We start from the raw sequence: 24,387 nt of genomic DNA on the forward strand, positions 1-24,387 counted from the left end.
GAGATCCATAGTGGAGAACGTCAATTGTGAACTGTAAACTTTGGTGTAGTAGGATCGGAATAGCTGCGCAATGTCCGGTGTGGTGTCAACAAAGGACCCATCCCCATCGGACATTTGTGTAATTACAGTCCCAGGGCGATCCTGATGTATCAGCCGGGCCAGGAGGCCACCCGTCCTATCAGCCTGCATATAAATATTAGTGGCCCTAAAGAGGAGGGACCGTGAGTTTTTATCGGTCAGGTGGGCAAGCCACGCCGACTGGGCCACCAGCCATCGTGTTTTCGTCGTGGGGGTACCATCTAGCAAATATTGAGACTCTAAATCCCTGGCGTCACTCTCCAGGGTCTTCTCCCTTTCTCTAGAGGACACTTTGTGAGCTGCTATGCGTCCTATATAAGAGCCCCTCAGAAAAGCCTTAAATGAATCCCATACCATAGTTCCCGGGGCAGATCCTGTGTTGTCGCTAAAGTAACCCTCCCACTGAGTCTCCAGGTCACCACAGTCACCCAGCTGAGTCAGCCAAGATGGGTGCAACTTCCAATAAGAGTGTCCCCTCTGACCCTTCACAGCTAGAGTCATCAGCAAGGGGGAATGGTCAGAGATCCCTCGGGCCTCATAACGGACGTCAGTGATCGCAGGGATAAGGGCGGGGGACACCAATACCAGGTCTATTCTAGAAAAGGAGCCATGTGTGCCGGAGAAACAGGAGAACTGACGGACTGCAGGGTGGCGAAGCCTCCACACATCAACCCATTGTAGATTATTCAAAAAATCAGCAAATTTGGTATACCCACTGCCCACCATCACATCATTCGGAGACCGCCATCGGTCCACAGAGACATCTAATATATTATTAAAGTCGCCCAGACATATCACCGGAGTGGTAGGGGAGGAAGCTATAAAAGATGCAGCTTGCTGCAGTACAGCGTATGAAAAAGGAGGGGGGACATACACTGCTAAGATGTAATATGGCTGGGAACTTAGTTTGCATTCCAGAAACACAAATCTGCCATACGTGTCAGTTTTGACCGATATTAACTCAAATTGCACTGTTTTCTTAATCAGAACAGACACTCCCCTGGAGAAGGAGGAATGAGAGGCATGATAAGCCCATCCCACCCAGGCCCGTCTTAGAGATAGCAACCTATTTCCCTGCAAGTGGGTCTCGCTGAGGCATGCAATGTCCGGGTCATATTTCTTAATCTTATTTAGAACCAAAGAACGTTTGATTTTGTTATTTAGTCCCCGGACATTCCATGCCAGGAATTTCAAGTTACTCATGACCCCAGGTATATTCTATGTACCACACGGATAGACATCGCACAATATATATCCAAACATCAGCACCATTAGCCATAGCGACATATATCTCATAGGAGCTCTGCGTTATAAGCCACAATATCTGGTATATCAAACATCCCAGTTTTAGAGAAAACATAGATATGAAAAATAATAAACTAAAGAAAAGAAACCAAAAACAACAAGAAGAGCCGCAACTAGCAGCTTCCCAACCATCCCTCCCCTCCCCGTACACCACCCCGAACTCCGGCATACTTATATCCCAAAACGCCAAATCCAACTACCAAATGCTAAGAAGGCCCAGATTCTCAACTTAACCTAAACCCTCTAAACCAGTAGCACCTGAACTTGGAAAAGTCTTGAGCCACCAATGCAAAAGGTGGGGGGCTCCCCGAATTGTGGTCGTCTCCTCCGGTGGTCAAGATCCCGGCATCTTCAGCGCGGGGAATCAGTCCGGAGCTAGCTGACGAGCACCCGGCGCATATCCGTCCAGCCACTGGGCCGCCTCTCTAGGAGAATTAAAAAACTTGGTCTCCCCATCCGCCACCACTCGGAGCCGAGAGGGAAACAGCATGGAGTATGAGAGGTTGAGGTCCCGCAGGCGTCGCTTGATAGGCATAAACTGGGCCCTGTCCTTCTGAACGTCCGCGGCAAAGTCCGGGAAGGCCGACACTCTGACTCCGTTGCGGACCAATGGGCCCTTTGTGCGGCCAAGGCGGAGGACCGAGTCACGATCCTTATAGTGCAGGAATTTGGCGATGAAGGTGCGAGGAGGGGCACCAGGAGGTAATGGCCGAGATGGTATCCTGTGCGCTCGCTCCACCGTGAATTGTGCCGCAAAGGACTCAGCCCCATATATCTCTTTGAGCCAGGATTCGAGGAAGTCCTCCGGCTGCGAGCCCTCCTCTCTCTCTGGCAGACCCACAAATCGGACATTGTTTCTGCGCAGTCGACCCTCCATGTCTAGGAGCTTGGTTTGGAGAGATGAGACCTGCTGGGTCACTGCGGACACGGATTGCTTAAGGGGGCCACACACATCCTCCAAGTTGGAAACACGCGTCTCCGCCTCACCCACTCTCTCACGTATACGTTGAACATCTTGTCGTAGTAAGGAGAGGTCGCACTGCACCTTTTCCATCTTATCGGAGAGACGCTGCTCACTGCCCGCTATAGCTTCCAACACCTGCTGGATAGACGGCGCCTCCGCTGTCATTGGGGAGTTGGTGATAGACGCTGGAGGGGAGCTTGAGTGTGTTGGAGAGGCACCCTGAGGTGGAGCCGATGACCCCTTGGGGTTGGGTTGCCTAGTAAATCTTTCCAGTTTGGCCGCGGCCGCACTCCGGCCTCCCCCAACCATATTGACAGATGTCGGTCACCCACTCCTCCGAGCAGAGTTGTAGTATAAAGTATAATTAGGAGACAGCAGGCTGTATGCTTTTAAAGCCGGGAAGGATCTTTGGTTCCAAATTTCAATGGACAAGAGCACAGGCTTTGTGTAAAAAATAGTATATGATATTGATGTTATTGAGGGGAGAATGTCCTGCAGCAAATTCCAGGTAGAAGCAGAGTATTAGTGTGTGTCTTACTATGAATTATTAATGTAACACAAGAGTGCATTGAGTTGCAGTGTGCATGCAGTCCTTGCAGGGTAGGCAGGGATGTCTGTGTGCTGAGACTGTCTGTTGAACTGCACCCAAAATGGCCACCGGGCTTTTAATCACTTCACCCCTTCACTGGAGTACCTGTGCCTTATTGTGTAGTCAGGAGTCTCAGGTCCTCATCAGCCAGGTACAGGAGGGCAGGAGGGCTTTCAGTGTCCCCTGCAGTGTGCCCAGCGTCAGCCAGCGTCGCCCGCCCGTTCGTCCGTCCGTCAAGAGGGTCCTGTAGCCGTGCGGCCGGGAGCGCCAAACTCGAGGCCGGGGGGTCCGGAGGAGTCACAGGCCTCAAAGCCGGAAGTCGTCCGCCGCGGTCAGACAGCGCCCAGAGACCCCGGACAAAGGTGCCCGCCGCTGCTCGGAGGTGAGGGGGGACCAGCACCGGGGGGTAGACGCTCCGGAGGGACACAGGATAGGTGCAGGGTATATAAAATCGGGGAGCTCCCGGGATCCGCTGCTTACTCCCTCACCGCCGTGGCCACGCCCGGATGAGTGATATATTTAATAGGTTTGTCAAGAGGAAATTTCTTGATAGGTGGGTAGCGAAGTTATGGGTTGGGTATGTGTGACCGGCGGTCATCTATTTGCCGGGATCCTGCTGTTGGTATTGTGACCGGCGAGCGCAGCAAAGCCACTTGAGGGCTCGGTTGCGTGCTGTGCTCGCCACAGGTTCTATTCCCACTCAATGGGTGAGGTGGACACCCACGAGTTGGGGAATAGTCCCTGTTGGTCGGCATGCCAACCGTCGGGATAGTGAGGGGTCGGGATGTAGGTGCTGGTATTGTGACCGGAGGTCTTCTGGCCGACGGTCACATAACATCATCCCGAAGTTACAAGCAGGTAGATAACTAGGTTAGTGGTAAAGAGGGAATGTAGGCTGTTGACCACGGCGATTATGTGATCTGAAGTAAGTTGCTTGCAGAGTGTTATCACAGTATAATAAAATGACAGGATGAATTTGAAGTTGATAGAGAAACTTGGCACTCAGTGGTACTGATGGTGCTATGAACAAAATTATGTATGTCCCGTGAACCCATCATTTGATAATGTAAGGTCCTACTTCACTGTTTCTGGGTTCCATTGTAATTTGGGCTGCAGCTCCCTATCCTCAGACCTTCACACATGCCACCACATATCCCCACATACCACTACAATGCCCTTGTGATACCCCCACACAGCATCAGACCTTTCCACATGCCCCTTAAGTGAAAGTTTACCACCTCCATGATCCTGCATATATAATATGACTTTTCTCTACACAAAACTTATAGAGAAGAAGGCATGATGTTCATGTAATATTTGTAGTAAATCCCTGAAGAGTGATACACAAATATTAAGAACACATCCAGATATATATATATGGGGGATGGCTGCAGATCTTGGAGATATTTGCTGCAAGCCCCCATTTTCTATGTCAAAAAGAGCCTCCATAAAATGCTACATTTCATTCTGGAGCTTGGCCTTTGTTACGAACGCCATCTTCTGGTTGCATTAGCCATTGTTGCCTATGGATTACACTTAACATTATTTACTGAATGAGGGAGCAGTAGGATCCCTCACTGGCACTGGCTGCTGCATGTGTGCTGTCTGATGATAGTGCTGTAGACTGATATCCAAAACCTGTAAAAGGCTCACTCTAGCGCGTAAGTGCGATCGGTGGTGCTAGTAAACGTCACCATGAAGATGCGTGAAGTGCGTCATTGTTACAATACACCATACAATAATATTGCCAGCATGTGCAGTTGCAATACATATGTTAATATATTAATCTAATTTAAATTAGAGAATGATACCATAGTTTTTAAACATGTCTTAATACTAGAGATGAGCGGGTTCGGATTTAACACCAGAATTAACGCCAGTTCGGTTTTATCCGGATTTTTTCTATTGGCTATCCAAAACACGTGACACCCGTGAGCAAATAAGATGCCGTTTTGAGAACCGAGTAAATCCGAGTAAAACCGAACCCGCTCATCTCTACTTAATACACAGTGCTCCCTGTGATTACGCATAATATGCCTGGTATTTAGGGTTACTGGTACTATACAGGGCAGTAAGGATGGTGTAATGGTTAGCATTACTGCCTCACAGCACTGAGGTCATAGGTTTGATTCCCACCATGGTCCTAACTGTGTGGAGTTTGTATATTCTCCGGGTTTCCTCCGGTTACTCCGGTTTCCTCCCACAATCCAAAACTATACTGGTAGGTTAATTGGCTCCCAGCAAAATTAACCCTAGTGTGAATGTGTGTGTGTGTACATGTGATAGGGAATATAGATTGTAAGCTCCACTGGGGCAGGGACAGATGTGAATGGGCAAATATTCTCTGTACAGCGCGCTATATAAATAACTGGTAATAAATAATAACTAATATAAGCAATGTATTATAGGGTGACTGGTGTATTAGGTTAACACAGGAGTAATGGGATTGATCATGTATCTGCAGTGAGTATATGGAGCTGCCATTTGAGATACTACGTCCCACACCATTCCTAGTCACATCTATAATGTGACTGTATACTGCCAGTGTGACCATCCACTGCCCTTCCAGGAGCACCAGATAAGTTCCTGGAAGTGGCTGCCCTCACCGTGCTCTCAGCCCAAAACACCTTGGGCAGCGAGGGTAGCATGTGTCACAGTGGATCTCTGGGGCAAAGCAGCAGGTCCCCCGTTGCACTGCTCCAGGATCCCACCACCATAATGACAGCTGCAGCAGTTGAGCCCCGGCTAAACAGCCCAGTGACACTAGCTGGCTGGCAGCAGGTAATGGGGCTGGCTGGCAGCAGGTAGTTGCACTGTTAGTGTGTAATGGCTGCAGGGCACACAGCTAGCTTCTGTTGGCTGTAGACAGTAGACCCCTGGAAAGCTGAATAACTCACTGCCAAAAGTGCATAAAATACATGCTGCAAACATTAAGCATTTTTGCTTGTGGCAGGTCAGTGCAGAGTTCCAGGGTTGGGACTTACATCACCGATGACAATGTATGGTTTCTAGGTCTGCTTTGGCGAAGACTGTAGAAATTGATTCTAATGAAGAATTTTCTATAACAATATATGTTTTTGAAGGAAGAATAAACGTACCTGTCCATATATTTTACAGCATTTTCTTTGCTTTAGTTTTTTTGGAAGTATATTCTAGCAGTTGCCATATTTTCCCAGCCATTCTTGAATTATTTCATTGGATGAAAGCTTTTACATAGGTTTGCACAAATTCCACATTTCAAAGGTTGCCACAGTGGGAAATATAGAATATATATTTAAGAAACAGTGAGTCCATGGTTTTGGCATAGTGTGGGCTACTTCACATTTTTCTGGGTAAATGTATGTGTATTGCCATGGGAGACTAATTATAACCTTGAAGCATGGATTGACCCAATGCTGAAAGGGTCAGAATCTTTAGTAACTCAGTCATTGGTATAGTAGAAGTTTGTAGAGAGTATACATTTAAGATCCTAGCTGTTGGGATCCCGGAAGTCGAAATACCGATGCTGGAATACCGACAGCTGGGATCCCAAAGGGAAGTATAGCTGGGTGGGTTAGGGTTTGGGTGAAGCGTTAGTTTTAGCCGCCACCCGGGGTGGTTAGGGTTAGGCTATCGGGAGGGGGTGAGGCTAGGAATAGGCTGTAGGGAGAGTGGGGGTAGGGTTAGGCTGCGGGACTGGGGGGGTGAAGGGGGAGAATAATACTTAACTCATCCCTGTCAGTATCGTGACCATTGGGATTCCGGTGTTGGTATTGTGGCCACCGGGATCACATACTGATCCCCTGTAGTGGTAGGAATGTACTGCATTACAGTATATGAGTAAAGACATAGGGGTATATTCAATTGGCGTCGAAAGCTGCAGTCTGTCGAAAAGACGACAGTTTTCAACTTTTTTTTAGGTCGGAAAGGGGTTTCAACCTATTCAGTATATTTGACAAGTTGAGGAATTCAACTTGTCGAAAAGCACGTGGATCCACGTGCTTGTGTCGATAACGGTCCGAAAACCTTTCGACCATCTCAGACTGACATAAAAAGATGTCGGACTGAGATGTGGACCCAGAGGAGGAGAGAGCCGCAGGGAGACGGGGGACAGCCGTGGGCAGCCAGGGGAGATCAGCGCTACAGCACAGTGCTGCAGCAGGATGTCACAGCCGCGCCGCTCACGACAGCGTCCACCCGGCTCCAGCAAGTGAGGCCACGCTTGCTGGAGCCAGGTGGACACTGCCGTGAGGTCGGGCGGCTGTGTGACATCCCTCTGCAGTGCTACTGTATCGCTGATCTCCTCCATCTGCCGCCGGCTGTCCCCCGCGGCAAACCCCCCCCCATCTGGTCTCTCATCGCAATTCGGCTTGAAAAGGTCGATTTGAGATGAGATTTGAATAGGGGTTTGTCGGATCCATTCCGACAAATGCATGTTGGAATGGATCCGACGCCAATTGAATATACCCCATAGACCCCAACATCTATTAGAAGAAAAGGAATCGGTGGTAAACCTACCTACATCTTTGTGCAACCAGATGATGGTTTTTAGAAAATATGTTTTAGAAAAAATGTGTTTTTTCCTCCATATATTCCTGAAGTCTATCCATAACCCACACACACTGGTCTCCTAAAATGAGTTCTGCCGAAAATGTGAAAGCACTGTAGTCTTGTGTGGTTGAACTGTGCATTTTGGATACTATATATCCTTCTAGTTGGAATCATGTCTTACATTTTGTGAAGGCCTAGCATTGTGCAGTGGAGTGTACAGCACCTCACCTCAGGATCACATTGTCTCTAACTTCTGCCTGTTTTGTGGCTCCTGCAGGTCCGAGACGCAGCAATAAATTGCCTGGTAGAAATCTACAGACATGTAGGAGAGCGTGTACGTGCTGACCTTTGCAAGAAAGGACTACCACAGTCACGGTGAGCTTTTATTTTTCCACTGCTCCATAATTTCATTCGTTGCTGGGTGTGGTTTATGATTTTGTTTAAGCCAGTGGCACTTTATAACAGTTGTGTGGTAAAATCTTTCAACATTTTTGCTGAAATCTGGTTATTTTTTTTTTTTTCTGCCATCAGGTAAATGTATTTATTAACTCCTAAATGCTGTATGTAATTTAACTTACAGTATATGCTGTCAAGGTGCCAACATTTCTACTGTACTTAGATATGTGAAGTGGGATCAGTGTGTTCTTGGAGCAATGATCCCTACTTGTACATGGTATGGCACTTGCATTTTGTAAAGCATCAAATATATGTTAGCTGCTTTCCAATGCTCATGACACCCAAAGATTAACAACAAACCATTGAATATAGTGTAAAATGATGCAGCCTGTCTCATATAAGCTATTAAAAGCCATTGAAGTTCTAAAGCAGTAGTTTCTTCAGCAGATATTAAAGTGTGTCTCTCATTGTAATCAGCAGAAATATGCAAGAGTTGTTTGTTTGTTTGCTCTGTTGTTGATGATGAACTATTATACCCCTCCCCACCCACTGAATCTACTTCCCTACGTGTCAGGCTTTCACACACAAAGTTATAGCTTAGAACCCATGTCTTTGGAAGATCTACTGAGAAACTTTGCTTTAAGCTTCTAAAAACGTGGTTAACAATGCAATCTCAATAGCAGCTTGGTATGTGCAAGATGCATTGGACGAGATTCAATTGTTTATCACGGCACTGAGAGCTGCTGGGCGCCCGACGGAGCAACTCAATTGTTGTACTGGTCGGGCGCAAACAGCTGCTGGGGACAGCAATTCATATTGGACAAAAGGGACCCATTTGGGTGCCAAAGTGGTAATTTTCACATCGCACCCATTAGTTTAGTCTGGTCTGTATAGGCGCAGTGTTTGCTATAAAGAAAAAACAATTGATTAGTGCCCCCCGATCTCCCGTCACCTTAAACATAAGGTCCCGGGCGCTATAAAACAACTGAATCTCGCCCATAGTGTCCAAAGTGTTTGTGTGTGTATATGTGTGTATATATATATATATATATATATATATAATATATTGCTGCACAGTTATGCAAGAAAATAAACTTGATAATGCACAGACTTTTTGATGTGTCCAAGCCAGGCATCTGGAAAATTTCACCTTTTAGAAAGACTTGATGGTTATACGTTTGTGGTACTCCTCCATTATTGGATCATTTGGGGACTGGTTATGCGTCATTGAGCAATGTTTTGGGTTATCACAGAATTAAGGTCTGTACACATTAAACGATGTCGCTCTGTTTCCCCTCCAGGGCCGGCTCATATCGATCAGTGACGTCACGCCTCCGCCAGCCCTGCATGCAGGTCTTGGACGACAGTCCAGATCCTGCATGCATGCACTGGCGACAGCGACGATCGTTGCCGACCCGCGGGGCTGCCGCTGACGGCATACACACTTGCCGATAAAATGAGCGACGTCGCTCAGGGAGGGGCAAAATGAGCGACGTTGCTCATTTTATCGGCAAGTGTGTATGGGCCTTTAGATTTCAGAAGACCAGATGTTAGGCATCTTGGTAGTGATTTTGTTTTTTTGTTTTAGCACAAATGAAAAATATTTTTACAGTAAGTACCTCCCAAAATCTAGCAGATTTGGTAGTATGATATCGTGGAAACTAATAATTCAGAAGATGCCAACAGGCAGGAGTCCGTTTCTGTTGGTCCTGCTGATTGGTTTGTGCAGCTGCCAATTAGCAAGGACTTGGTGTAGTCAGCATGCTTCAGTCAGTAGGGTTGTGCCTTTTGGCAGTTAAGTATTGCTGGCAGATTAGTTCTTTAAATTTCTAATTTTCCCACTTCTACAAAATCACTTGCTTGTTTTCAGAGCCTCCATTTTGTTAGATGTGAAGTACATTCGTAACATCAAGCTGTTGTTTTTTTTTTCTGTTTTGTTTCCTAAGAAAAATGCAGTTATTATGTACATCATCATTTATTGCCCAGCCATTTGTGTCATTTTGTTCTATCTCTCTGGTCACAAATTACTGTGTATACAGTAACCAATCCTAGCCAACATCTCAGTGGGATCATACAATTGCATACCCTCCAACATTTTTCACAGAAAAATCGGTACAAAATCGGAAAGGGCTTTTCCTATTCTTTCAAAGGAAGTTTGGAGAGGCAAAAATCGGTAGAGACCATAAAAAAAGGTACTGTGCCTACCAAAAAGGTACAGTTGGAGGGTATGCAGTTGCTGGCCGTGACAACTGATGAACCTGCACAGTGCATGACTGCATTTGTCCGTGCTCCTGCACCTTCCATCATCCTTCATAGTTGGCAAGATGTCTTGGCATCTATAATGGTTGCTGCAAAATCATCAGTGTGACATTATGGATCAAATACCAATTTCATATCTAGGGCCACAATATCTACATTTGTGTTCATATCTCTGTACGTGTATTTATCCAGCATGCGTTACAATGAGTCTACAATGTTCAGTATAATTCTATATTATTGATTTAATTCATAGGTGTTGTGCATAGTAATCCTGTGTTTAGAACCGTGCCGTTGACTTTCATCTCTAACCACCTGAAAAGACATAACTGTACTGTACTAGCTGTCTGCATTCTGCATTTACACATAGAGGGACTGATTCCGAGCTGAGACTAGAGCAATAAAGAACAAATAAATGTGCACCTTGGCAAAATCATGTTGCAGTGCATGTGGGGCAGATTTAAAATATGCAGAGAGGTTTTTATTTGAGAGGCTGTGTTCAAACTCCAATCTAAATTGCACTATAAAAATAAAGCTGTCCAATATTTGTGGGCTACATACAAAAGCAGCCAGTATTTACCCTTTAACCCCAAAAAATAAATAAATGTATTTGCACTCCTTGCATTGCAGCATGGTCTCTCCACGTGCACAGTTACTTTTCCCACCTCAGAATGAAAGTGCATATACACTTGCTGATAAAATAAACGTCATCGCTAATTTTCACCCTTCCTGTGCGATGCCGTTCACTTTCTCTGCAAGTGTGTATGCCGGCGGCGACATCTGATGCGTGGCACCACGGGTCATTAACAACCCTCGTTGTCGGTGGTGCATGCATGCTCAATCTGGACTATTGTCCAGGAGCTGCCTGCACGGCCCAGCCGCTGCGTGACGTCACTGAGCGATATGAAAGGTCATATCGCTCAGTAAGTATGGCCGGCTGCCTGGCCCGGTAGGGGAAACACTAGACGACGTCGCTAATAGACCAACGTCGTCTAGTGTGTGTGCATATTAAAGCCTAGAATCTTGTGACTTTAACCATTGAAAATGAAACCGCATATCCTCTATGAAAGCTTGTTTATAAATGTATATAATTAGTTGCTCAAAAGCATGTAACAGCCAAGCTATCTCCTATATTATATTTTTAATTGGAACTTCTTGCTCAAGAATCCAAAAATATTGTTACAAAATGTTGTTTACTTAAAAACCCCTTGCGTATAGTCGTGGACAAATTTGTAACTTTATAGCTCACTGAAACAAGGCTTCACTCCACCTTTATAGTGATGAAATTAAAAGCTATTGTCGCTGCTGTTTCATAGAATAAAGCAAAGAAACTGGAAAAAGATCATTAATTGCTTATTCTGGAGAGCTTCTTATATGACCTGGACAGATTTGTTGGTACCCCTATGAAAACATAACAAATAATTGGATTATAGTTCTATTTCAAACTGTATGTTTTGTTAAATTAGCATCACATGTCTACGGTATTCTAATCAGTCAGTCAGCCTATTTAAATAAAAGAGAAAAGTAGTTGCTCTGCTGTTTGGTGTCATGTGCACCACACTGAGCATGGACCAGATAAATCAATGAAGAGAGTTGTAAGAGGAGATCAAAAAGAAAATGATAGACAAGCATGTTAAAGGTAAAGGCTGTTAGACCATCTCCTATCAACTTGATATTACAGTCACTACAATTACAACTATTAGAAGTGGAAAGTACATGAGATGGTAGCCAACATCCCTGGACAGAGCTGCATTAGGAAAATCAACCCCCAGATTAAACAGAAGGTTATTGAGATTGGTAGAAAAAGAGCGAAGGAAAAATCCTAAAGAGGTACAATCTGAAGTCCAAGAGCAAGGTACATCGGTATGTGATTGCACCCTCCAATGCTGTTTGAACAACAGTAGGCTCCATAGAAAACTGCCCAGGAGAACTTTACTTTTGATAAAAATAACGTGCCGGAAATGCTCAAATGCATATTAACAAGCTACAATGCTTTTGTGAGATTGTCCTTTGGACAGTAGAGTCAAACTAGAGCTTTTTGGTAAATTACATTAGCTCTGTGTTCAGAGGAAATAAATTAAGATTCAAAGAAAAGAACACCGTACTGTACCTACTGTGAAAAATTAAGGAGGTTCTGTTATGTTTTTGGGGTCCTTTGCTGCGTCTGGCATGGGGTGCCTTAAATATGCGTAGGCGCAATGAAGTTACAAGACTATCAAGGCATCCTGCAGCAAAACATACTGCCCGGAAATCTCTGTCTCAGTGGCGGGTCATAGTTCTTCCAACAGGTTAATTACCCAGAACACACAGATAATATCACCCAAGAATGAAAACATTTTTAACTATTCTGTATTAGCTCTTCTATTAGTCCTGATCTGAATCCTGTTGAACATATATTGAATGAGCTGAAAATGAGGTCTGGAGAAGGTGAGAATGCTGATTTATATACAGGAATGAAAAGCTATACCTTATACACACTTTAAATAAACTTTACCATGGAGCCGCTGCGGCCGCTAAACTTAATACACACTCTACGTACTTTTTACGCTGTTTGCATACAGAGTCTCGTACCGTGTACGGACTTTGCGTACAAACGCCGCGCTGACGGTACAAAGTACACACAGCACGTACACACCCAATGAATACACTTTAAACCTTATGCAGCGTGATGCTATTACACTTTAAACCTTAGCAGGGAATGAAAGACACGACATCAGTGTGTAGTTAAACCACTGGGTTCCGACACCACAGCGTATTATTGCTGAAAGTGGGTTACAATATAAACAATACAATACAACAGAATAATGGCTACATTCAATGGTACATACGTGATTGGATTCGCCGCACTACCCGGTCCGGTCCTTGGTCATCTTAATAGATTACTTTGTGAGTCTTGTGTCTGACCAGGCCTGCTGCAGGCTCTCTTTATACAATTCATCCAAAACTTAACACAATGGATACTGTAATCTTTGTCCATTGGACACAGGGATGGTCATTTACAGTACAGGAGAGGTCATAGGTCGGTTTGAATAGGTGGGCGATGTCCTATATATGCGGGATGCCCAGAGAGACATTTGCCTGCTGGGCTCTAGAGTAAACGCAATGTCCATTTCTGCCAGAAGGGTCTTATGGACTCGGCAATGGACAGGGGATACCGACTCTAAAAAACACATGGAGGTTTTACCTTATAAGGGTGAGGAATTGTTTGGGGACGGTCTCTCATACCTAGTTTCCACAGCTACGGCTGGGAAGTCAAATTTCTTGCCTTATGTCCCGCCACAGCCTAAGAAAGCACCGTATTACCAAATGCAGTCCTTTCGTTCGCAAAAGAGCAAGAAAGTCAGAGGTGCATCCTTTCTTGCCAGAGGCAGGGGTAGAGGAAAGAGGCTGCACCACGCAGCTAGTTCCCAGGAACAAAAGTCCTCCCCGGCTTCCACTAAATCCACCGCATGACGCTGGGGCTCCACAGGTGGAGCCAGGAGCCGGTGGGGGCGCGTCTCCGACATTTCAGCCACTAGTGGGTTCGCTCACGGGTGGATCCTTGGGCTATACAAGTTGTCTCAGGGATACAAACTGGAATTCGAGGTGACGCCCCCTCACCGTTACCTAAAATCGGCCTTGCCAGCTTCCCCCTTGGAAAGGGAGGTAGTGCTGGCAGCAATTCACAAGTTATACCTCCAGCAGGTAGTTGTAAAGGTTCCTCTCCTTCAACAGGGAAGGGGTTACTATTCCACTATGTTTGTAGTACCGAAACCGGACGGTTCGGTCAGACCCATCTTGAATTTAAAATCCCTGAACATTTATCTGAAGAAATTCAAGTTCAAAATGGAATCGCTCAGAGCGGTCTTTGCAAGCCTGGAAGAGGGGGATTTTATGGTGTCTCTGGACATCAAGGATGCTTACTTGCATGTCCCCATTTATCCACCTCATCAGGAGTACCTCAGATTTGTGGTACAGGATTGTCATTACCAATTCCAGACGTTGCCGTTTGGGCTCTCCACGGCACCGAGAATATTTACCAAGGTAATAGCGGAAATGATGGTGCTCCTGAGAAAGCAAGGAGTCACAATTATCCCATACTTGGACGATCTCCTCATAAAGGCGAGGTCCAGAGAGCAGTTGCTGATCAGCGTGGCACACTCTCAGGAAGTGTTACTACAGCACGTCTGGATTCTGAATATCCCAAAATCGCAGCTGATTCCTACGACGCGTCTGCCCTTTCTGGGCATGATTCTGGACACAGACCAGAAGAAGGTGTTTCTCCCGGCGGAGAAGGCTCAGGAGCTCGTGACTCTAGTCAGAGACCTCTTAAAACCGAAACAGGTGTCGGTGCATCACTGCACGCGAGTCCTGGGAAAGATGGTGGCATCATACAAAGCCATTCCCTTCGGCAGGTTCCATGCGAGGATCTTTCAGTGGGATCTGTTGGACAAGTGGTCCGGATCGCATCTTCAGATGCATCAGCTGATCACCCTGTCCCCCAGGGCCAGGGTGTCTCTTCTGTGGTGGCTGCAGAGTGCTCACCTTCTCGAGGGCCGCAGGTTCGGCATACAGGACTGGGTCCTGGTGACCACGGATGCGAGCCTCCGAGGATGGGGGGCAGTCACTCAGGGAAGAAACTTCCAAGGGTTGTGGTCAAGTCAGGAGGCTTGTCTGCACATAAATATCCTGGAACTAAGGGCCATATACAACGCCCTGAGTCAAGCGGAGCCTCTGCTTCGCAACCAACCGGTGCTGATTCAGTCAGACAACATCACCGCAGTGGCTCATGTAAACCGCCAGGGCGGCACAAGAAGCAGAGGGGCGATGGCGGAAGCCACCAGGATTATTCGTTGGGCGGAGAATAACGTGCAAGCACTGTCAGCAGTGTTCATTCCGGGAGTGGACAACTGGGAAGCAGACTTCCTCAGCAGGCACGACCTCCACCTGGGAGAGTGGGGACTTCATCAAGAAGTCTAAACGCAGATTGCAAGTCGGTGGGAACTGCCACAGGTGGACATGATGGCGTCCCGCCTCAACAAAAAGCTAAAAAGGTATTGCGCCAGGTCAAGGGACCCTCAGGCGATAGCTGTGGACGCACTGGTCACACCGTGGGTGTTCCAGTCGGTGTATGTGTTTCCTCCTCTTCCACTCATACCCAAGGTACTGAGAATCGTAAGGAAAAGAAGAGTGAAAACAATACTCATTGTTCCGGACTGGCCAAGAAGGACTTGGTACCCGGAACTGCAAGAAATGCTCACAGAGGAACCATGGAGTCAGGTGTGACTATGAGCCTAAAATTAGGGTCCATAAAGGTCCAGGTTTCGGCCCTATTCATCTTCTTTCAAAAAGAACTGGCTTCACTGCCTGAGGTTCAGACGTTTGTTAAGGGAGTGCTGCATATTCAGCCCCCTTTTGTGCCACCAGTGGCACTTTGGGATCTTAACAAATCCCACTGGTTTGAGCCACTTAAGACCGTGGAACTAAAGTATCTCACGTGGAAAGTGGTCATGCTGTTGGCTTTAGCTTCAGCTAGGCGTGTGTCAGAATTGGCGGCTTTGTCATGTAAAAGCCCCTATCTGGTTTTCCATATGGACAGGGCAGAATTGCGGACTCGACCGCAGTTTCTGCCAAAGGTGGTGTCATCTTTTCATTTGAACCAACCTATTGTGGTGCCTGCGGCTACTCGTGACTTGGAGGACTCCAAGTTGCTGGACGTAGTCCGGGCTTTGAAGATTTATGTAACCAGAACGGCTGGAGTCAGGAAGACTGACTCGCTGTTTATCCTGTATGCATCCAACAAGCTGGGTGCTCCTGCTTCAAAGCAAACTATTGCTCGCTGGATCTGTAACACGATTCAGCAGGCTCAATCTGCGGCGGGATTGTCGCAGCCGAAATCAGTGAAAGCCCATTCCACAAGGAAAGTGGGCTCTTCTTGGGCGGCTGCCCGAGGGGTCTCGGCATTACAGCTTTGCCGAGCTGCTACTTGGTCGGGTTCAAACACTTTTGCAAAATTCTACAGGTTTGATACCCTGGCTGAGGAGGACCTTGTGTTTGCCCATTCGGTGCTGCAGAGTCATCCGCACTCTCCCGCCCGTTTGGGAGCTTTGGTATAATCCCCATGGTCCTTACGGAGTCCCCAGCATCCACTAGGACGTTAGAGAAAATAAGAATTTACTCACCGGTAATTCTATTTCTCGTAGTCCGTAGTGGATGCTGGGCGCCCGTCCCAAGTGCGGACTTTCTTCAATACGTGTATATAGTTATTGCTTAACAAAGGGTTATGGTTATGTAGCATCGGTTGAGTGATGCTCAGTTGTTGTTCATACTGTTAACTGGGTAAGTTTATCACAAGTTGTACAGTGTGATTGGTGTGACTGGTATGAGTCTTACCCTGGATTCCAAAATCCTTTCCTTGTAATGTCAGCTCTTCCGGGCACAGTTTCCTTAACTGAGGTCTGGAGGAGGGGCATAGAGGGAGGAGCCAGTGCACACCAGATAGTACTGAATCTTTCTTTAGAGTGCCCAGTCTCCTGCGGAGCCCGTCTGTTCCCCATGGTCCTTACGGAGTCCCCAGCATCCACTACGGACTACGAGAAATAGAATTACCGGTGAGTAAATTCTTATTTTTTTTTTTTTTATTTTCATGGTAGGGCACCAACTTAAATTGTCTATGTCTGTGTTAAAACTCAATATCTGTCCAGGACTATTCTATACTGAGCTGCTTGATCTTGAGGGTAATAGTAAATAATGTGACTGTGCCTTAAATTATGGTATTTGTACACCCCCATTTTCTAATCAGTCAGATACTGGTTCTGTGAAAATGTTCAGCAAATCACCATAAAACAAATGCTGGTCGTGTATAAACTGGTCTTCCATGCTGTTGCAGGAATACTTCTATAGAAACTAGGGTAATTGCTGCAACATGAATATTCTGCATTTATCTCTTACTTACTTTAGAAAAAGTATTTATATAAAATGGGATCAATGTATTTAGTAATTCAGTGCATAAAAATAATGTAAGCACATGTTTTTTAAAATATATTTTATTACATGTTGTTTACCCTGCAGTACGATGTCTAGGTGATGAGTGGTAAAAGCTGATAGAAAAAGGATTAAACAGCCGTCATATTAGGCGGTAGTTTTCCTTTAACGAGCCCGGTGTATTTGTAGCTCATGCAGAGCTGTTTGTGACGCTGTACTGCTGATCTCGCTCTCTGCCCCCTCCAGTGTGGAGACTTTGCATTCAGCTGAGTTTTCTTTTTATACATCACTTGGAACAGACAGTTAATGAGCTATCCTAATTTAGTGAAACGCAGAGAATTGCCTTTAGTTCCCACTGCAGCGATTTTTGTAGATCACGTTATGAATTGTATGGCAGTTCTGTGGCTTCAGAAATCCAGGCCAGATCTTACTTGTGCATTGAGCTGAGAGTTTAGGTGAAACATTGCTAGAGGGAGCTGCGCGCTGGCTGTGAAGCTGCGTTCATGTAATCTGTTCTGCTCCGTGCTCTCTATCTCACGCTTCTCTTTATGTTTACAGCTTGAATGTGATTTTCACCAAATTCGACGAAGTCCAGAAATCCGGGACCATGATCCAGTCTTCGCTGGGTATGTACTGAACTGTGCATACATGTAGGGTGATCTGTGATTTGCACTGGAGTAACTGTTGTGTCGGAGCTGTAATTTGAAATGGTTCCCAGTCACAGGATCTGGGCTGCGAGATACAATCGCTCCTTGTTGCTAGGTTACCCCAAGGACTCTCTCCTCTGTGTGCATTAATTAGCAGACCCTTGATGCAAGATGATCATTTGTTTTTCCAGTATATCTTTGAACCACTAATTATGTGTAGCTTATTATTTATGTTGCGTGCAATTTATGCTGCTGGAGCTGTCCCCATTGGCAGTGGAATTGTTAGTGCTTGCCTCTATCTGTAATCATTAAATCAGCTGTTCAGTACCTAACATTCAGAGCAAATGTCTGGGGGTGGGGTGGGGGGAGGAGGAATTACAGCCAGAAATGCTGAAGTAGGTGGTAGTCCCAAATTCGTGGTTAATCTGTTATGAAATCAGCAATAGAGCATTGTATCATTTTGTAACGTCAGGCGGTGGGTGCACTTGTACAAAGCGACAGGATGGTACCGGCAGACACTGCGTCGCTCCAATAAGATATTACACAAAACAAGGTCACTGGATTGGTCTTTCTGTGAGCTCAGTATTCTAAACATACCCTTTCATGTCGTCCATAAAAGTGTCAGACTGCACATTATTATGTAAAGTAGACAGACTGGATGTGAAATTGTTAGAGTATTTGAGTGAGTGAGGAAAGATACAGAATTTTCTGAAATAAGCACTTATATATTTCAATATAAAATTATTATTATTTTTGTGTAGTTGGGAAATATACATGAATATCTTTACAAAATGTGTTTTCTTTTTTAATGTGTATCTGGTAAGTGTGCTTTCTTGAGCGTGTGTGTTATAGATGGGGGCAAGCCTGCAAATAATTTGTGTTTTGTATTTATTTATTTATTTTTAAAGCACAGTCTGGTAGCATGCCGCACAAGCCCCAGCAGTAGGAGTCAGATTCATGGCTCGTTCTACACGCATATATAGTTAGATTCTCCACTAAAAGACTTGATGTAGAAACAATAGTTATTTTTCCCTTATACAGGTTGAGTATCCCATATCCATATATTCCGAAATACGGAATATTCCGAAATACGGAATTTTTTGAGTGAGAGTGAGATAGTGAAACTTTGTTTTCTGATGGCTCAATGTACACAAACTTTGTTTAATACACAGAGTTATTAAAAATATTGTATTAAATGACCTCCAGGCTGTGTGTATAAGGTGTATATGAAACATAACTGAATTGTGTGAATGTAGACACACTTTGTTTAATGCACAAAGTTATTAAAAATAATGGCTTAAATGACCTTCAGGCTGTGTGTATAAGGTGTATATGAAACATAAATGTATTCTGTGCTTAGACTTGGGTCCCATCGCCATGATATCTCATTGTGGTATGCAATTATTCCAAAATACGGAAAAATCCGATATCCAAAATACCTCTGGTCCCAAGCATTTTGGATAAGGGAGACTCAACCTGTATTCTATTATATACTAGTTGACTGATGTGCATATTTTTCAAACAAATTTAATGTGAACTTTAAAAAATATATATATTTATATGATTTCAATTTGGGCTTAAAACCCTGCTAGTCAAGATATCTTAAAATAACATTTAACACTGACAATCACACAGAAACCCCATTCTGTCATTTGATGATAACTATTGTGCATCTAATGGTTTGCTGGTTCTGAAAGTCTATCCATATGGTGCATTCTGTGACCACAGATATAAGCCTCTTGAGCAAGGAAGGGGATTAACTTGTGAAACTAAGTCCTGTGTTTAATACAAGTATTCTCAAGCATTCCAGACCGTTCTTTTCAGCTCTGAGAGCTGGCGCAGTGATGAATATTGGGCTTCATAAGAGCTATATAGGTCGGCCTATAAGCTGGCTGGGTGCTGCTGAGATGTCTGTGGAAGACTGCTTTTATTTTGGTAGAGTCTAACTGTCAGATTCTGCTTGTCTGCCAGAGCTGTGCTCTGCAGGAGGAGAGATTTCCCTGACCTCATACCCAAGTTGTTTAGACAGTTCAATTCACAATAACATGATAGCTGACAAGGCTATGCACAGTACATAGTAGTGTATGGGTACAATTTACTTTGTTTTTTCAAGTTTTGTACACAGATGCAAATAATTGAACTGTGAAATGGTTGCGATTAACCAAAGGTTTCTGTCAGCTGGACCACTGCCTTCTTTTCTTGGGAGTATATATAGCAGATGAGTTGACAATAGCAGTCAGTGCTCCATCACAGCTTATCCCGCAACTGATAGGGTTCTGCAGTTCATGGAGGAGGATTTCACTTTTCACCAGCAACGATTGTTAAACTAGTCACGTGAAACCGTTAATAAACATGAACAGGCACTGGGACGGTTTTACCACAGACATCGGTAACGTTTTAATAATTTAGACAAACAAATTTTGACATTTAAAAAAGACTCTTTGCTTGCATACAGTAAAGGAAGATATTTTATGGGCTAAACCATAATTCGGTCTCTCAATTCGTTCAGAATTAGTGATATGACTGAGGCATGAGGCAAAAAATACCTCTGTGATGACATTAGTGCTTTGTGAAATAAAAGCCTCTATTTCAAAGTCCAAAACATAATGTGTGTTTGGTTTATATTTTTTTGTAATTATCATTTTAAAATGACAAATGTGAAATAGCTGTGAAGTATTTCAGTTCTTGGGACAGACAGGGCAGTGAGGGTCTGGGACTCCAGGTCGACACCAAAAAGGTCGACACACCTTAGGTCGAAACCAATTGGTCAACACACCTTAGGGCGACATGGACAAGGTCGACATGAGTGTTTTAGGTTTTTTTTTGGTATCGTTTTCTTCGTATAGTGATCGGGAACCCCAATTAGTGCACCGCGTCCCCTCGCATGGCTCGCTTAGCTCGCCATGCTTCGGGCTAGGTGCCTCGCTGCGCTCTGCACAGATAAACGTTCCCATTCGTAGTCCACATGGATCGTAATGTATGAAAAAGTTAAAAAATGTGAAAAACTAATGTCGACCTTTTTCCATGTCGACCTTCTTCATGTTGACTTTTGGTCCATGTCGACCTAAGGCGTGTCAACCTTTTTGGTGTCGACCTGGAGTCCGGGTACCGGGCAGTGACATTACCGCTTATGGGTACAATAAAAAATGAAAGTGTAAAATACCAATTTATCAACAAGACACTTTAGGTAATGGTACAGAGTAAACCATACAAGTTTTTGAAAAAGACTATACTGCATCATTTGTGAAAAAGTGTGTACTGTATCACTGTTGGCTTCTCCTCCTAGACCAATGTACCACTGCAGTCTTTTCCTTCTGGATCTATAGGCCTGGAGCAGTGTACTACTGCCAGGTCATTTTCCTTGAGCCATCTACCTTTGCAAATTCATTTTCATAATTTTATTGCACAGAGTGGTCTACTAGATCTATGTACAGTGTCCGATTCCACCTACTGAATCTGTAGAACTAGAGCTGCGCACCACTGCTTGTTTGTTATGGATCTCTAGGCCTCGAGTTCTGCTCTTTTTCAAAAAGCAAACTACTTCAAACTATTTCAGATTTGGAATCTGCAGAAACTTCATGAGAAACTGCCTTTTTATCAAGGTGCTGACAGCTGAAATTTCTTAGTCTTAAAGACTTTTTCTTTCTTTCTCCTCTGTCAGCAAGGCTAAGGTACACTGGACCATGGGATTGCAGTTTGAGCTGGAGTTTGGAACTTAAACTACTGTAACTTTAAAATGTAAGTTCTCCCCCCCACAACCCCATAATGCCAGTCTTCTTTAGGTTCTCCATGGAGTAGGGCATATTGTGGGAGGCTGCTATGGTGCCCTTCCTGTAGATAATTTTTTATTTGTAGCACTTTTATTTATACTGGACATAGGGTCGGTGTGCTGCTACAGCTGGAGTTAAGCGGCTGCAGGGAGTCAGAGGAGGCTTGCCGTTCAGCAGCTGCTGTAGGAAAGGGGAGCTGTCCAATGGGTCGCTTCCCTAGTGCACTCCGGTCTCTACTGAGGCTCCCTGGACCCAGGGACTGGGGCACTCTCACCATATAGTGGGTGTGGGGGGAAGCTCTGTCCCTAATGGTGCCACCATTTTGCTGGGTTTCTGCAGCGGCTCCCTCACAGGAGTGTAAGCAGCCATGTTAGTAGCTGGTCCCAGGGATTTTCCCGTGAGAAGGGGAAGTACCCAGGGCTAGTGAGAGTGGATGCATGTGTAAAACACAGGGAAAATGGCCACCCTATTTTCATAGAGCTTTTACAGGACTGCTGCAATGGACTCCGAAGAGGTAAGTACTGAAAAAATGTGTGCAGCATGTGTGGTGTGTGCCCTTTTGGATCCGATATATATAGATACGGCAGTGGCTGTGGGCTTAAGCTTTGGACCGAGTAGACTCTGTAAACTCCTAGTGCTTTGAGGGGCAGATCAGGCTTATGCTGCATTTACTCAGTGCATGGGCAGGTTTCCTTTCCTCTTTGCGGAGCAATTACTCAGCCGGTGTCTGATACACCTTGGCATCTGCTGTGTATGGCTTTGGAGTCCGAGGCATTGCGGACCTCATGATGGCGGTACGGCAGTGCTTGGACTACTTATATTTGGTTGCCATAGCACTTTCCTAGCGGTGGTGCCACAGGGTTGTAACCTACCCTCCTTCGGATCTTTCGGAATTTGTTGATGCTTGGCGTCCGCCGGATCTGGAGTTTTTGATCCCTCACTAGTTTGCTATGATTTTTCCCTGACCTGGGTGCCTAAGTGGGACTAGTCTCCCAAGGTGGATGCATCAGTGGCACATTTAACCAGAAACACTGCTCGTCCGGTTCAGGCGTCCTTTACGGGATGCATTGGACAAGCACCTTGCGGGTTGTTTGAAGCCTTTTGTAGTTTCGGGACGGTTTTATGTTCTTTACTGTTCTCAGCGTCTTGGCTCTGGCTTTTGCGGCTCGATGGGCTATTTAGTTTGCTCTGTGGATGCTGATTTTGGCTCCAGGAGTTCCTTAAAAGCAGTTTCCTTGGCTGGGGGTTTTCTTTTCGGGCCTGAGTTGGATGCTTTTATTTCTCAGGTTACTACCTGTGGGAACAGCACCCTGCTTTCCTGTAGCTGCCCCAAGGCAATGAGGTCCGCATTCTGGGTGTCTCACTCTTCCTTTTGGATGATGGCGTCCTATAGCTGTCAGCCTGCAAACGCAGATTTCTCCGGCAGCGTCCACATGTTATCCACAGGATAACGGGGGTAATTCCAAGTTGATCGCAGCAGGATTTTTGTTAGCAATTGGGCAAAACCATGTGCACTGCAGGGGATGCAGATATAACATGTGCAGAGAGAGTTAGATTTGGGTGTGGTGTGTTCAATCTGCAATCTAATTTGCAGTGTAAAAATAAAGCAGCCAGTATTTACCCTGCACAGAAATAAAATAGCCCACCCAAATCTAACTCTTTCTGCACATGTTATATCTGCCTCCCCTGCAGTGCACATGGTTTTGCCCAATTGCTATAAAAAATCCTGCTGAGATCAACTTGGAATTACCCCCAACAATGGGATATGATGAAGCGACAGCGGGTTTGCACCAATCGGTCAAAGCTTTCCGGCCTCCCAGCATGCAACGGGCCCGTCCATATAACCCTGGCTCAGGCAAATCAGTTTTTTGTTTGGTGCGGCAAGAGCCGGACCATGGTCAGAGGGCTGCTGGTTTTTAGCAGCCCTAAGCTTTCTTATTTTATTTTTATAGTCTTACTATTTTTTTCTGAGCAAATAGCGTCTTATATGTACTTTAGAAAGAGTCGCTCCAACAACTCTCTGCCGGGTCGCGACAACGCTTACCCACGAGTACAGTGCTGTTTTGGCTGGCGACTGTGTCGGATATACTAGCAGGTCCAGCAGACGTTACCAGGCTGTGGCCGGAGCACGGGGAGAAGGTAAAGCATCGGTTTCCGCTTAGAAGGGGAATACGGACACAGCCGCACTGTTTTGGGAGGAGACTACCAAACAGCCGCTGACACGGCTGCCACCTCGGGTGCACCAGTGCTAGGCCTTAGGGATCATAGGCTCCAGGAATAGTATGAGGCTACAATCCCTAGGGTTTATGTCAGCAGTGGGGAGTCGGACGCTCTCCTGATCGCCCCTCCCCCTGGTTCATGACCAGTTTTCTCCAAGTTTCCTGCCATGAACTGTTTCCCGCTTCCGTCTCAGACGCTCTACACGAAGGGGACATAGTGGCAGCATAGGCGGCTGTGTGGCTGTTTCGTCAGTGTTCACTATAAGTTCATGGAGCGACAGTGTACACTAGGAGTGTCTGGATCCACTCAGCGTTCGCTAACGTATTGATCAGTCCTGGAAGCGAGGTGAGTCTCCCTGTATCCCACTCTACTGAGTACGGCTAATACAGCACTAAGGGGGACATTTACTAAGCAGTGTTAAGAGCGGAGAAGTAAGGCAGTGGAGAAGTTGCCCATGGCAACCAATCAGCACTGAAGTAACATCTATAATTTGCATACTACAAAATGATACAGAGCTGCTGATTGGTTGATGTGGCAACTTCTCCACTGGCTCACTTCTCCGCTCTTATCACTGCTTAGTAATTGTTTCCTTTAGTTTCTATCTACCTTTTTGAGTATGAATAGTTAGATAAGTGCCTATTGCATATGCGTCTGTATACATTTACTGTT

General features: G+C 45.4%; 1 protein-coding gene across 33 annotated transcripts in view; it reads left to right on the forward strand.

Annotated features, from left to right (window-relative positions):
• CLASP1 (cytoplasmic linker associated protein 1) overlaps window positions 1-24,387 on the forward strand; it is a 773,091-nt gene that overhangs the window by 184,460 nt on the left and 564,244 nt on the right. For 32 of the 33 annotated variants that reach the window (XM_063933995.1, XM_063933998.1, XM_063934002.1 and 29 more), the window contains exons 7-8: window positions 7,744-7,841; window positions 17,640-17,707. In XM_063933995.1, coding sequence (XP_063790065.1) covers window positions 7,744-7,841; window positions 17,640-17,707 — 166 coding nt within the window. Of the gene's footprint in view, window positions 1-7,743; window positions 7,842-17,366; window positions 17,537-17,639; window positions 17,708-24,387 lie in introns of those variants that run through there. The other variant, XM_063934019.1, reaches the window with a different exon arrangement.

Source organism: Pseudophryne corroboree, chromosome 7, assembly GCF_028390025.1.
Source record: "Pseudophryne corroboree isolate aPseCor3 chromosome 7, aPseCor3.hap2, whole genome shotgun sequence".
NCBI lineage: Eukaryota > Metazoa > Chordata > Amphibia > Anura > Myobatrachidae > Pseudophryne > Pseudophryne corroboree.